Source organism: Ovis canadensis, chromosome 1 (genome assembly GCF_042477335.2).
Source record: "Ovis canadensis isolate MfBH-ARS-UI-01 breed Bighorn chromosome 1, ARS-UI_OviCan_v2, whole genome shotgun sequence".
Taxonomy (NCBI): domain Eukaryota; kingdom Metazoa; phylum Chordata; class Mammalia; order Artiodactyla; family Bovidae; genus Ovis; species Ovis canadensis.
In genome coordinates, this window is record NC_091245.1 from 245,546,908 (window position 1) to 245,560,514 (window position 13,607).

At 32.5% G+C, this 13,607-nt stretch overlaps 1 protein-coding gene across 2 annotated transcripts in view; it reads left to right on the forward strand.

Annotated features, from left to right (window-relative positions):
- Positions 1-9,619, forward strand: part of PLOD2 (procollagen-lysine,2-oxoglutarate 5-dioxygenase 2) — a 120,174-nt gene extending 110,555 nt beyond the window's left edge. Inside the window, exons 13-20 of one of the 2 annotated variants that reach the window (XM_069563068.1) lie at positions 153-294; positions 1,421-1,483; positions 2,482-2,595; positions 5,238-5,303; positions 6,318-6,422; positions 7,609-7,755; positions 7,864-7,989; positions 8,200-9,619. In XM_069563068.1, the coding sequence (XP_069419169.1) occupies positions 153-294; positions 1,421-1,483; positions 2,482-2,595; positions 5,238-5,303; positions 6,318-6,422; positions 7,609-7,755; positions 7,864-7,989; positions 8,200-8,355 (919 nt within the window). In that variant the 3' untranslated portion in view covers positions 8,356-9,619. The remainder of the gene's footprint in view (positions 1-152; positions 295-1,420; positions 1,484-2,481; positions 2,596-5,237; positions 5,304-6,317; positions 6,423-7,608; positions 7,756-7,863; positions 7,990-8,199) is intronic. The other variant, XM_069563078.1, reaches the window with a different exon arrangement.
- Positions 9,620-13,607: the final 3,988 nt, after the last annotated feature.

Consider the following 13,607-nt stretch of genomic DNA (forward strand, 5'->3'; position numbering starts at 1 on the left):
ATGAGATGTGTTTGTATCTGTGTGTAACTTGACTCCATAGTTTATATATGCAAAATTTTAAACATACAAGGCATTTATTTTAAAACCATAAAAATAAAACTTTAAATATTTTGTATTTGTGGTATTTTGGAATGTCTTATCTTTACTTTCAGAGGGATATGGAATGTCCCATACATGGCTAACGTGTACTTAATTAAAGGAAAGACCCTCCGATCAGAGATGAATGAAAGGAACTATTTTGTTCGTGATAAACTGGATCCTGATATGGCTCTTTGCCGAAATGCTAGAGAAATGGTAGGGAATATGATGATGGCTTGCTTGAATGTCTCTGTAAGATGGCTTGCTTGACCAGTTGATGTGTCATTTGTTTTGATGCCCTTTTCTTTCTAATTTGTAAGTACTAGCCAATTTTTTTGGTTCTGTATTGAAATATTGGGAGCGATTATGGAGAATAATTTGCCTGTGCAACACCTGCAGAAACAACTGGAAAAAAGTTTGGCTTAGGCTAACTCACAGGCAACAATAAGATATTCAATCGTAAGGATAGATTGGTTACAAATCAACTTTGCATTTTTAAGAATTTGTCTTTAATTTGAAATTCTATACTTAAAAATCTGACCTAATTAAACTTAATAGATGAAGCCTGGGTGAAATGATGATTTATATATTTAAGAAAAACACACTCTTGTCCTAAAGTCAATATCCAATATTTCTCTGTCATTATTAATCCCATACTTTGAGAAAATAGGTTCCTTACACTAAACTGGGAGAAGGATTAAAATATGTAGTCTGTTTATGTAAAAAATTGATACATCGCTAGTCTATAATACATTTTCATTATAAAAGTTGAAGTGATTGTAGAAAATTGTTTTTCAAAATGTATAAGTGTGTCTTAAAACATACTTATATGGTTTTATGTTTTAGAAATGATTGGGTTATTTTATTCAAATGTGTATAAGCAAATATGTTTATGGAAAACTCAGGAAAGTTGGCAAGTACTTTTTTCTAGTCTAGTAAGGCATGTATTACTTGAATATGTTTGTTTTTCCTACAAACTTTTGTCCATTGTTACACTGAATGTACTCAGTACTTGTGATTGTAATTTGTGCTCATGTTTGGCTAATTTGACTCAACAGCGCACCCTGGAATGGCCTCTCTTACACTTTTTTTTTTCTTTGTCTAATGAAAACTCTGTTACTAAGGAATGAGCTTGGATTTATGTCTGACCAACAGAAAAACAAAAAAAGGGCTGGAGTTGTTTCTTTGTGTGCACTATAAGCTTTGCTTGTTCTGCATGTTGTCTGTGAAGGACATTTCAGAATGTCAGCTTTTTCTCAAGGGCTGCTATTTTTATTTACCTAAGAATACCCGAGAGAGTGGATGTGCAGGTCAACTTACCCAATCCTTCTCTTCATTTTAGACTTTACAAAGGGAAAAAGACTCCCCTACTCCGGAAACATTCCAAATGCTCAGCCCCCCAAAGGTGTTATTTTTATTTACTTTTATTTTGTTTATTTACTTTAAATACTAGATACTGTATATTGCCTAAAGTAAAGTTTCTTTAAGAGTCTTCTTTTCATTTAGCTTGGTGTAAACTGTTGGTATTTACTGGTTCTGAATTTGTATATGTGAGCGTGTATTTTGTGTGTTGGGGGTAGGCATGTGTGATATTCAACTCTTAGTTCTTCGGGCTGATTTGCATTTTATGGGTGACAGATGGAAAAGTTAAATACAAATCACTTTCTATAGTTTCTCCAGTTTTTTTTTTTTTTTTTTTAAGGAGAGAAGAGGTAGGAGTATGTATAAAGTACATCCTGATTAAATGAGATTTGATTACTCTTCGCTAATTTTCTTTTTATTAATAACTAACTCTTTTACCATTAAAACAGGTACAAAAAGAAACAACCCTACCTTAATGGTGTTTGCCATATTTATTAGGTTTGGGGCAAGGACGAGAAACTGATTTTCTTTAGTTGCCTCTTAATGCAGGAGTAATTTTTGTGTTCAGTCTTTAAACATCAAAATGTAAAAGTATGAAATAGACTGATAAAATATTGACATTTGAATTTTTGTTTAAAAAATGTGATATCTTCTTTGAAAGGAAAAGAAGCCAAAAGAGGTACAATTAATTGCACTTTGGCATCTAAAAAATATTTCTGCTTTCAAACAGGAATTCTTTTTCCCTGATGTCTACATCTAGGACCAGTGAGAAAGGGACAAAAACAGTCCTTCTTCCTCTTCTTTTTTTCAGTTGAGTGTCAGTGCTATCAATTAGTTTTGTGTGGTGTCTGAATTCATAATTAATCAAATTCTACTTTTATTTTAAGTTATGCATGTTTTATATGAAAAATAAAAATGCATGTTCCTGAATAAGAGATAAAAGTTGAAATTTATATCTCTTGTAAAATTTTTCCTGTGGTTAAACTTATTTTCTTATATTTTCCTTCAATATTATTAATACTATTATTTTTTGGCATATAGGGTGTGTTTATGTACATTTCTAATAGACATGAATTTGGAAGACTATTATCAACTGCTAATTACAATATTTCCCATTTTAACAATGACCTCTGGCAGATTTTTGAAAATCCTGTGGTATGTATTTCATGCTCAACTTCATTTATTACTTATTTTTTATAACTCTAAATGGATATAAATCAATTAGGTTAATAATACAGAAATACAGCAAGAGACTTTAAAGAAGTATTTTCAATTATGTAATCACAGGCCTATTTATTGTATTTCTTGGCTAAGAACTTTCTTTTTAAAGGCATATTAAGTTTGAATAAGGGAATTATCAGTTTCTTTGATTTCTCCTAATATTTCTGTTATATGTATTTCAAGACACCAATAAATTTTCAATCTCAATTTCAGAAGAAAATGTTTATGAGTAGCTCATGTATGACAATATTACATTTTGAGTTTTGGAAAGAAAATATAAGAACTTAGTTTGAGAAAATGCATTTTAAAATAAAGTAAAAACTCTGTAAATATACTCTAAAGATAGCTAGAGAAAACTGCAAAGTAGAATCAGCATATAGAGAAAATCTTAAGTTGAGGAAACTATGTCCAAAATTATTTCCTTTCTATAATTTTTGAATCATGCAAGAATTAATTCCTTTTTGTCTTAATTGGTTTTCTTTAGGCAAGATGGCACATTTATTGAAGGGAAAATACTCTCTAAAATCTATGCTTTTTTTCCTTGCTAGTAGTCAAGTTTTAAATTACGAAGACTCAGTCCACCTGATGAGAAATGTCTTTTACTTTGTAGAAGTGTTGACTTTGGGGAATAGTAAATTTAATGGTCTCTAAAACTCTATTGTTGGAAAAAGAATATCTTTTGACTTTTTTATTTGTCTTAAAAGTACTTCTGTTTCACTTTAGCAGCGTATCTCCATCTTTCACAGGAGTAGAATTGAAAGGGGCTCTTTTTTAAAATGTTGAGGATGGAATTACCTATTTTACTTTCGTACTAGAACTCTTGGTATTTTGAGAGATATAATTATTTGATTTCTTGGCTAATACTAGCTTCCTGAAAAAAAAATGTCCCAATTATATCCTGAAATGTAGATATTTGTGTGAGATTTTAAATCTTTGGAGAGTATGCGAAGAATATATCAGAAACTGGAACTGGTTTTCTTTCCATGGCTTTGTTCTAGTTTTGGTAAATTAGCTTGACTGATATGTCTCATGAAGGATATCCCATAGCAAAGTATTTAATATTACCCCATTATCAGAACTACTAAGAAATTAATAAAGTCAGTTTATTCAGTGATATTTGAAAACAGTCTAAAATAAAAAGTTAATATTAATGCTTTAATGTTAAATCTTAGAGTCTTGTTTCTTTAACTTCAAAAATCTATAATGATGCCAAGAAAGAATACTTAAAAATCTTTAAAGATTCTGAAAAAAAAAGAAAAAAAATCTTTAAAGATTCTGAAATGTTATGTATGATTATTTACTTTTAATTTCCCCCCAGATTTTGGAATCAGAGAACCAATTAAAGGGGATAATGAGTAATTTGATCCTTATAGTGACATACTGTGTATAAATTAATTTTGTTAAAGAATTTGAAGATAATTTTGGTTCTTCCATATCTAAAAATATCTGAGTTACATATAAGCAGAGAAATGTAAAACTAAGAATGGCAAATAAATTATCAGGACCCTTTTTAAATGTGGCCTCAAAAGATATATTTCAGACAAATATTTTTTGAAATATATTTTGATTGAAATTATTTTGAGTTCTTACCTCAGTTTTTCCCTACTGGCTTACTATTTGTACTTTGCAAAGAAAACGCTAAGAATTTTGTTAAACAGTCTAAATATATTTAAGAAAAGATCATTATGGATATTGAATCTTATTTTAAGATATACCCTTTAAATATTGGGTTTTTAAGTAAAACACTTAACCCAGGAAAAAGATTCCTTAGTTGATATTGACAAAGATTGTGTCTTAGTGTGTGATTGGTGTGTCAGTGATTGGGTTAAGAGAAGATTCAGGTTCATGAGTTAATATGAAGAGGATCTATTTTTCAATACATGGTCTTAAACCTTAATTTCAGTTAACTGAAAGTTATGATAATGTTAGTAACCCCATTGAGCATTCTTTGATACTAATCTAAAGCTAAAGTGAAAATACATTGAATATATTTAAAAAAATAAAAATTATTTTAGAGTAATTCACTATAAAAGTATATAAGCAAGGCCAAGTTGATTAATTTGCTAATTTCTACTAATGTTTGTTGCTAGAATTATTTTCCCTATCTTTCACTTTTAAAAACACATATTTGCCTACGCCTATGTATAACTGTCCTGGAGGAGGACATGGCAGCCCAGTCCATTATCCTTACCTGGAGAATCCCCACAGACAGAGGAGCCTGGGGGCTACAGTTGGACATGACTGAGGGACTAAGCATACACAACTCATGTATATCCATAGAATATAGCATACAAATATAGACACTATAAGATTACTCAGAATTTAAAATAGAGTTATAAATCTGCATAAATAAAAACTTTGCATTTCACAGAATGTTTTAAACATACAAAAAAATCAGGCAAAGTTTAGAAAACATAAACTCTAGTTTCTGAAAGTTTCTATTTTGTCTACTACACATAGTCATTTATAAATTGCTTGAGCAGTTTCTAAAGTGCATATACTTTATATTTTCCTTAAAAGTATTCTTGGAAAGGTTTTTGCTTTAATCTGAGCAATCATTTTTTTTTTCTCCATAGGACTGGAAGGAAAAGTATATAAACCGAGATTACGCAAAGATTTTCACTGAAAATATAGTTGAACAGGTTTGTATTGGAAATTACTATGATATATAGAGCATTTTTGTTATACTTTCTGGTAGGGAATATTATTAATGTAATACTCTCTAGCAGAGGATGTTGTGAAAGTAGAGAAACTGTCCTTTAGGTAAAGTTCATGTGACTTAATTACCAATTTTACAGCCTTGAAGATCATATAGTTTAACATGTAGAAAAATGAAAATTAGCAATAATATTAAGGTCTTGCTATTTTTTTTAGCATACTCAAATGTCATAACCATTTCAGAAATAAATTTTTGACAGATCTCTGGTGTAAGCCTCTTTCAGTGAAATTTAATCTTTGAAGAAATTGGACTCCAAACATCACTTCTCAAAGAGGTTCCTTTCAAAAATGAACTCTGTTTTAGATTAATGTTCCAAATTATTACTAATACCTTATTTCAGAGAATGTAAAGGGCCTTTAATTCTGAGATGCTGTTATTTTGTTCACTGTGAGAAAGGAAAAAAATTACTGCCAATTAAACTATGATGCACATTGAAAGAGCTATGTTAGATTTACTGAGGCAAAGGTGTTGTATGTCATAGGGCACTGTATACATAATAACATTTCATTTCAATGACAAATCATAATGTATCATTTAAAAAGATGTCTCAAAAGGCAGATTAACAAACGTAACACCAACTAAATGTGTATATGCGTTTGCACACATACAGATGCATACATGCACACATGTTGAGAACAGAATCAATATCTGACCAGATCCCTGTGTCATTAGCAGCTATATCACAGTGGCTGCCTAGCCAACTGTGAGTCTAAGAACACATCTTGATTTCATAGAGGTTAAAATGCAAAAAAATAGTCTTAGAAATTGTTTTTTAAAAATCTATTGTTTGTAACAGTAGTGTCAGTATTATTGGGCAAACTTCTTAAAAAGACATCTAAATGAGATAAATACTGAATATTACTTTTGAAATGACATTTGTAAATAAAAAGACGCAAAATGTTACTCTCTTAATGGTGGTGTCATGTTTTATACGTAGCCTTGTCCAGATGTTTTTTGGTTTCCTATATTTTCTGAAAAAGCCTGTGATGAATTGGTGGAAGAAATGGAGCATTATGGCCAGTGGTCTGGTGGGAAACATCATGTAAGTTGTCATTTTACATTAAGAACTAAAATGTATATGTGGGGCAAGGAGGAGTATCGGTATTTAGAGAAAGTGGAGGAGGTTTGTCCTTTTTGTCTTACATCTCTTAGTCCTAGACCTCAATGAAGGGGCTAGCCAAGGCTGTCAAGAGAACTATGTTTTTCATCTAATTCTGCTAATCGTTTTTTAACATTTAGTCTATCTGGGCCTCAATTTCATCTCCAGTTACACTGAGTGATCCTTCAGGGTCTGTGTCCTCTGACTGGGGATGGTAAGGTCACATAGGCCTATTGTGTGATATTGCTCTTCTCTAAGGCCATTTTTTTTTTTAAATTCTCTGTGTTTTCACAGTGAGCTGTAGTGAAAATACCAAAACAAAGTTTATCTGGTTCACTGCCAAAGCTATTTTTTTGTGTGTAAACATAGGAAGGAGGAATCTGTTTGAATGCCTTTGGTGTCATTCAGTATTGTATTTACATTCAAAGACTTGGCAGGAGGCATTACTGTTGGTGGTTCAATGTATTTCTTTTCCTCTGAGAACCCACAAATGCCAGCTTCTTTATAGTACCAAGGAATTTTAGTGGAATACTCTGGAATATTAATGCCTCTGCTCAAATATATACCCACCTAGTCAGCTGATCAGGAAGGCAGAAGTTTGAAGTATGAGGAATAACTTGAAGTTGGCAGGTTGTAGGGAAATGAAAAGCAATCATGGAAGGAATTTGGGGGCCACAAGATAGAAGTGAGGAGATTGGCAGGTAATGTTTATTTGCAGTGACAGGTAGTAATCCAAGGTGCAGACAAACAAAATCTATGCCCATCAAACAGCCAAGACTTTCTGAAGGGTCACTGTAAAACAAAAAACAAAAAATTCATTTTTAAGGGGACATGGAAAGGCTTTGGTGATCAGTTGTATTTATTTTCTTGTTAGACCTCACATATCTGTTAAATAAATATGAAAGCACTCTACTTACTCTGTAATAGTTTGTTTCATCACTGATACATTTGCAAAGCTGTGTTATCTAAGTTATTTTGATAGTCTTGCAGTTAAAGCAGATGGTACACCATAATTGAACTGTTATTTTTATTGTCTATTATGATCTTATGGTTGAAAAAATTTCCAAGACAAAGTGAGTGTGAATTGCACATGGACGACACTTTATGATGTCATGAATGCTCTTTCCAGGATAGCCGTATATCTGGTGGCTATGAAAATGTCCCAACTGATGATATCCACATGAAGCAAATTGGTCTGGAGAATGTATGGCTTCATTTTATCCGGGAGTTTATTGCACCGGTCACACTGAAGGTCTTTGCAGGCTATTATACTAAGGTAGTTATCCTTCCACCATGCTACCTACTCCTACCAGTTTTTACACAAATGTGTTATTTTATGTTTTTATTGATGAGCAAATCCATTAGTTTACTTTGCATTTTTTAGGGATTTGCACTCTTGAATTTTGTAGTAAAATACTCCCCTGAAAGACAGCGCTCCCTTCGCCCTCATCATGATGCTTCTACATTTACCATCAACATTGCACTCAATAATGTGGGAGAAGATTTTCAGGTAATTATGGTTTTTCTATATTCAGTTCAGTTCAGTCACTCAGTCGTGTCTGACTGTTTGTGACCCCATGAATTGCAGCACGTATGAAATGGCCTTTGCCTTATCTTTTTTTTTTTGTTTAGATTCTGCTTAGATAGCATCATTTGAATTTTATCACTCATTAAAAATGAAATATAATAAGTTGATACATTTATTTCTCTATCCTTTTAGGGAGGTGGATGCAAATTTCTAAGGTACAATTGCTCTATTGAGTCACCAAGGAAAGGCTGGAGTTTCATGCATCCAGGGAGACTCACCCATCTGCATGAAGGACTTCCTGTTAAAAATGGAACAAGATACATCGCTGTGTCATTTATAGATCCCTAAGTTATTTTCTTTTCATTGAATTGAATTTTCTTTTGGAATGGATGGCTGGCATGAACATGCCTTTGAAGTTGTCCTTGAGAAGATGAGAGGAATATTTAAATAACTTCCACAGAACAACTTCATTTTAGGCTAAACATTTGAAAAACTTTTCCTAAAAAAATTGTTTGATATTTCTAAATGTCTGCTCTGAGCCTTAAAACACAGATTGAAGAAGAGAAAGGAAAAAAATGTAAAAGCAATTATTTATTTCTATGCCTTATTGTCTCTGAAAATAATGACAATTTTCCGAATTTGTGTTTTAGTTGATTCAGGTACAGATGTACAAGTGACAAATGAGACTAATAATATTTTCTTATTAAAAGAGTGGGAAGAATTTTATTTATCAACATGTAGACAAAACGGATATAAATGAAAATTTCAAGTTTTGAAATGCAGGAAAACTGGAGTTCTAACTGAATTTGTATGCAACTAATTGCATAAGTACTTTCTTTGACCACCTATATTGGGACCTTTTTTGGTGGTGGTTGAAGGAATATGAGGAACAATATATAATACAGTGTTTTTCCTCAAGAAACTTAGCACAAAATACAACTGAAGTGCATATCCAGTGGAAAACGTAGATTGTTAGATTATTTTTTACATTTTCCTTAGAAATCAAGCCTTATGTTCCTTCAGATAAATTTTCCAAGGTGGATTAGATTAAGTAGATGTTAGATTTAGGAAAGCTTTCAAGTCTTTCTATTTCTTAAAAGTACATCAAGCATCAACTTAAGATCAGCAAGTGTCCTTAAGTCAAGACAGGGTCATTTTTAATTCTAGAAAATGAGGAAAAGGAAAATTTCATTGAGATTTAATAGTAACACATGACTTTTTTTTTTTAATAAAGCTCTAAGTACTTGAATTTTATATCAGGAAAATAAAGTTGGTGAGCCTTTGTTCTTCCCTTTTACCCTCTGTCTTCCTCCTAATTCTTTTTTTCAGGAGGGTGATTCACATTTTTCTCTTCACAGCATAGTCTCCATTTTATACTTCTTATTGTTTTTATTACTTTTCTTTTATCCCACTTTCAAAAAATTCCCCAACACAATTTTGTGACTTGATTTTTTTCACCATTATTCTGAGTGAGGTTTAAATATTCTCATTGTAGCTACTGTTTTTAATTTAAAGGTTAAACTTGAAAAAAAGTTTTAAGTCATGGTGCCAAATTTCATTTTTCTAACACTGTGTGTTAGAAAATTATGAAAAATAAAATAATTTAAAATGATTTTGTTCTCTTTATTATTTGTCATTTATGTTTAGAAGAGAATGATGGACTGAAAGAGAATGCAGTGGACTGAAAGAATATCTAGATAGAATAAGCCATGATTTTATTTTGCTAGATACATTTACTGATATCCGAACTAAATGAACACTATTTATTGAATTTCCAATTGAATTGTAGTATCTTCAATTTCAGACAGACTAGGGATTTCATCTGATTTATTTCACAAGTGAGAGAATAGGCAAAACATTTGTTTATTATATATTTATTCAGTGGTGTTTTCAAGCCCCTACTATGGTCCAGGCACTGGCCCAGTCACTAAAAATGTGGTGAACAAGATGTTATAATTACTGAAAGATGGGTTTAGGAGATAAAGAGTTGTAATCTACCTTGTTTCCGCAACCCACTCCAGTATTCTTGCCTGGAGAATCCCATGGACAGAGGAGCCTGGTGGGCTACAGTCCACAAGGTCGCAGAGAGTCGGACACGACTGAGCGACTTCACTTCACTTTCACTTTCTGCTCTTTAGTAGCACTTCATATGCAATGATTTCTATTATCCATCAGTTTGGTGGAAGACATACTTTATTATTTGTGAATTATACTATTGTACTTCAAGGATGCTTTTCTAAATATGTACTTCTATGTCATGGATACCAACCATTCAGAACAGACTTTGGTTATAAAAAAACAGTTCTACTAGTGCAAGCCAGCTTAATGTCCCTTGTGGTACACTTCACATGAAAGACATAAGTAGATCTGAACTCTTTATAGTTGTTGGTGGTGATTTATAGTAACTATTTTAATCTCACTCCATGTTTCCAGACTTTGGATGAAGGCAACCAATTGAGCATAGTTTCTACGTTCCCTCTCATCCCAGACTTCCTGAAATTATATGAAGTGTACTTTTAAAAAGAACAATTCATGATTAGTGGAAGTGTGGCAAATGTCCATAAGTAGATCAAAAATTTGGAAGATGGAAGACAGGCAGGATTAGATGGATAGAGGAAGTGTAACTTGACACATGTTCAACTTTGGCAACCAGTAATCTGCTCTCTGTTTCTGTGAGTTCAGTTTTTTTGTTTAATTCCATATATAAGTGAGAACACACTTATTTGTCTGATTTACTTCACTTACTACAATGCTCTTGAGCCTCTTCCAGGTTGTCACAAATGGCAGTATTTCTTTTTCATGGTTGAATTATATTCCTCCCCTTGCAAATGTGTGCACGTGTGTGTGTATACACATCATATTTCCCATTTTCTTTAACCATCGATTAATAGACACTTTAGGTTGTTTCCATGTCTTTGCTGTTGTAGGTAATGCTGCAGTGAACATGGGAGTGCAAACAACTTTTGGGGGTAATGATTTTGTTTCCTTTTGATATAGTCTCAGAAGTGGAAGATCATATCAAGGCAATTCTTAATTTTTTGAGGAACTAAAATCTTTTACTGTAAAAATATATTTGTGTACTAATTTTTAATTTAAAGAAAGATAAAAACTGTATAAAGAAGGAAGCAATCCTATTTGTAATTTGAGTAAAGGAAGTGTATTAATGTCAATATAAGTATTGGTGACTGTGGGTACGTGTATATCAGTGTGTGTGTGTGTGTGTGTGTGTGTGTGTGTATACATGTATTACTGAAGGGCTTTAAATGCTAATGTTGGCATTTCTTCTAATTCTTAACATGCATAGGAATCAATGTGAATATTTTCCCTTAGTATGGATACTTTAGTAATAGTCCAATATGTTAGTTTTCTTCCCTCTGCTTTATTTTTGAAAAATACTAGCACTTTACATTTACTGGTAACTTACCTAACAGATCAAGCACCTTTCTAGAGAATAAACATGGAAAACAGTTAACACATAAATTGAGTGATCCATGCTAATGACAGAATCTCTTTGCATATTCCTTCATTCCTGTTTTCTTGTCTGTCGAATATTTTTCTTAATTTAATTGCTTGCTAAGCCCTAAAGGCTATCTTGTATGACGTTTTTGGGGTCTGTCATTCATTGGAATACAGAGTGGTTCATACAACAAATCCCTTCAAGTTGTGGGAAAGTCAAACAAAATTATCAGTAAAGAGTCAGTTTCAGTAAACACCTAGATACTGGGTGTTTTGGAAAATTGAAGTCTTCAAGACTTCATGAAAGCAGCCTTTGTTAAGCAACATTGTTTATCTGTGATGTTTCAGAATAGCAAGCTCCAGACTTCTTTTAGTATGAGTCTTTGTATAAAAAGCCATTGGAGAGAAACAGAGGGAAATACATAAAGCTCTTCAATGAAAGCAATGAATTTTGGACTACATTTAAAGAGAAATACACTAAGAAATAAGTAATGAAAGAGTAGAAAGCTATACACGCAGTTCAGTTCAGTTGCTCAGTCATGTCTGACTCTTTGCGACTCCATGAATTGCAGCACGCCAGGCCTCCCTGTCTATCACCAGTTCCCAGATGCAAAGTACTATATTGCTAAGTTATTCTAGTACAAAGAATCAGAAAATTGGAAAGATGGATAAATACATGAGGGATATGTAGAATTTATAAATTTTAAATCATCCTGCAGTTTTCTTTTTAATTTTAAAGATTGTTTTTAATATTTTTGTTTTATTCTTAATAGATTGAAATAAATTAGAAAATATTCATTTGGAAAAGTAAGTTATTTGCTGATTTTTGACATGGTATTTATTTGGTAAATCAAGTAACAATGATTATTTTTACCATGCTATTCTATCTTGACTGAAAATGATTTAAAAATCTGATTACTTAAACTATTTTCAAAAATTAGAAAAGAATTTTTACCTATTTAACAATACAAAACAAGTTAACAACTTAAAGAACAGTTTTAACAAAATAAATGGAAAGCATCATGCATGCTATCAGTAATTCAAGGAAAATGTTCTTCCTTTCAAATTATCTTCATTCTAAAGTAAATATTAGATTGCAAAAGAGAATTAAGGGATGTAGAAGGAGAAAAAGTCATGTAGATTTTAATAAGTAGTGAAATTCTCTGTGCTTAATTATAAAGTAATTTTATTTATTTATTGAAAGGAGCTCAGCTGGGTGCTCTGTGATGACCTATAGGTGGTGAGTAGGGTGGGAGGGAGGCTAAAGAAGGAGGGGATATATGTATGCATATAGATGATTCACATTGTTGTACAGCAGAAACTTTGTAAAATAATTTTTAAAATAGCTTTAAAAGACATTTTCTTAACACTGGTTTAAGTTCAGTAACTTTTCCATTAGGAATGTAGTCTGCAATGATAGAAAGAGTCCTTAAAGAAATCACATCATGATATAAACTCCTGCATCTACTCAGGAGAATTTTATATTTGACTGAGCTTCCCTGGTGGCTCAGACAGTAAAGAATCCACCTGCAATGTGGAAGGTCTGGGTTTGATCCCTGGGTTGGGGAGATCCCCTGGAGGAAGGCATGGCAACCCACTCCAGTATTCTTGCCTGGAGAATCACCATGGACAGAGGACCCTGGCGAGCTACAGTCCATGGGGTTGCAAAGAGTCGGACATGACTGAGTGGCTAAGCACACAGCACAACTTCCAGGTGAGAAATGGACAAATTAAAGCATAACTTTCTTCTATTGAGCATAAATGATTAGATAATTGAAAATTCATTTAAAAAATGAGATTATTAAATTTTGTTTTATTATTTTCACTTCATGCTAAATTATGACTTCAGAGCCCCACCTTGTGGCCAATGTAGAAAACTAATAAGAGTCTGAGCTTTAAGCAAAAAGCAAAAGCCTTACATTTTTTTTCAAGTTCATGCTTTCATGATGTACTCTGCATATAAGTTAAATAAGCAGGGTGACAATATACAGCCTTGACGTACTCCTTTTCCTATTTGGAACCAGTCTGTTGTTCCATGTCCAGTTCTAACTGTTGCTTCCTGACCTGCATACAGGTTTCTCAGGAGGCAGGTCAGGTGGTCTGGTATCCCCATCTCTTTCTGAATTATTAACTTATATGCAGAG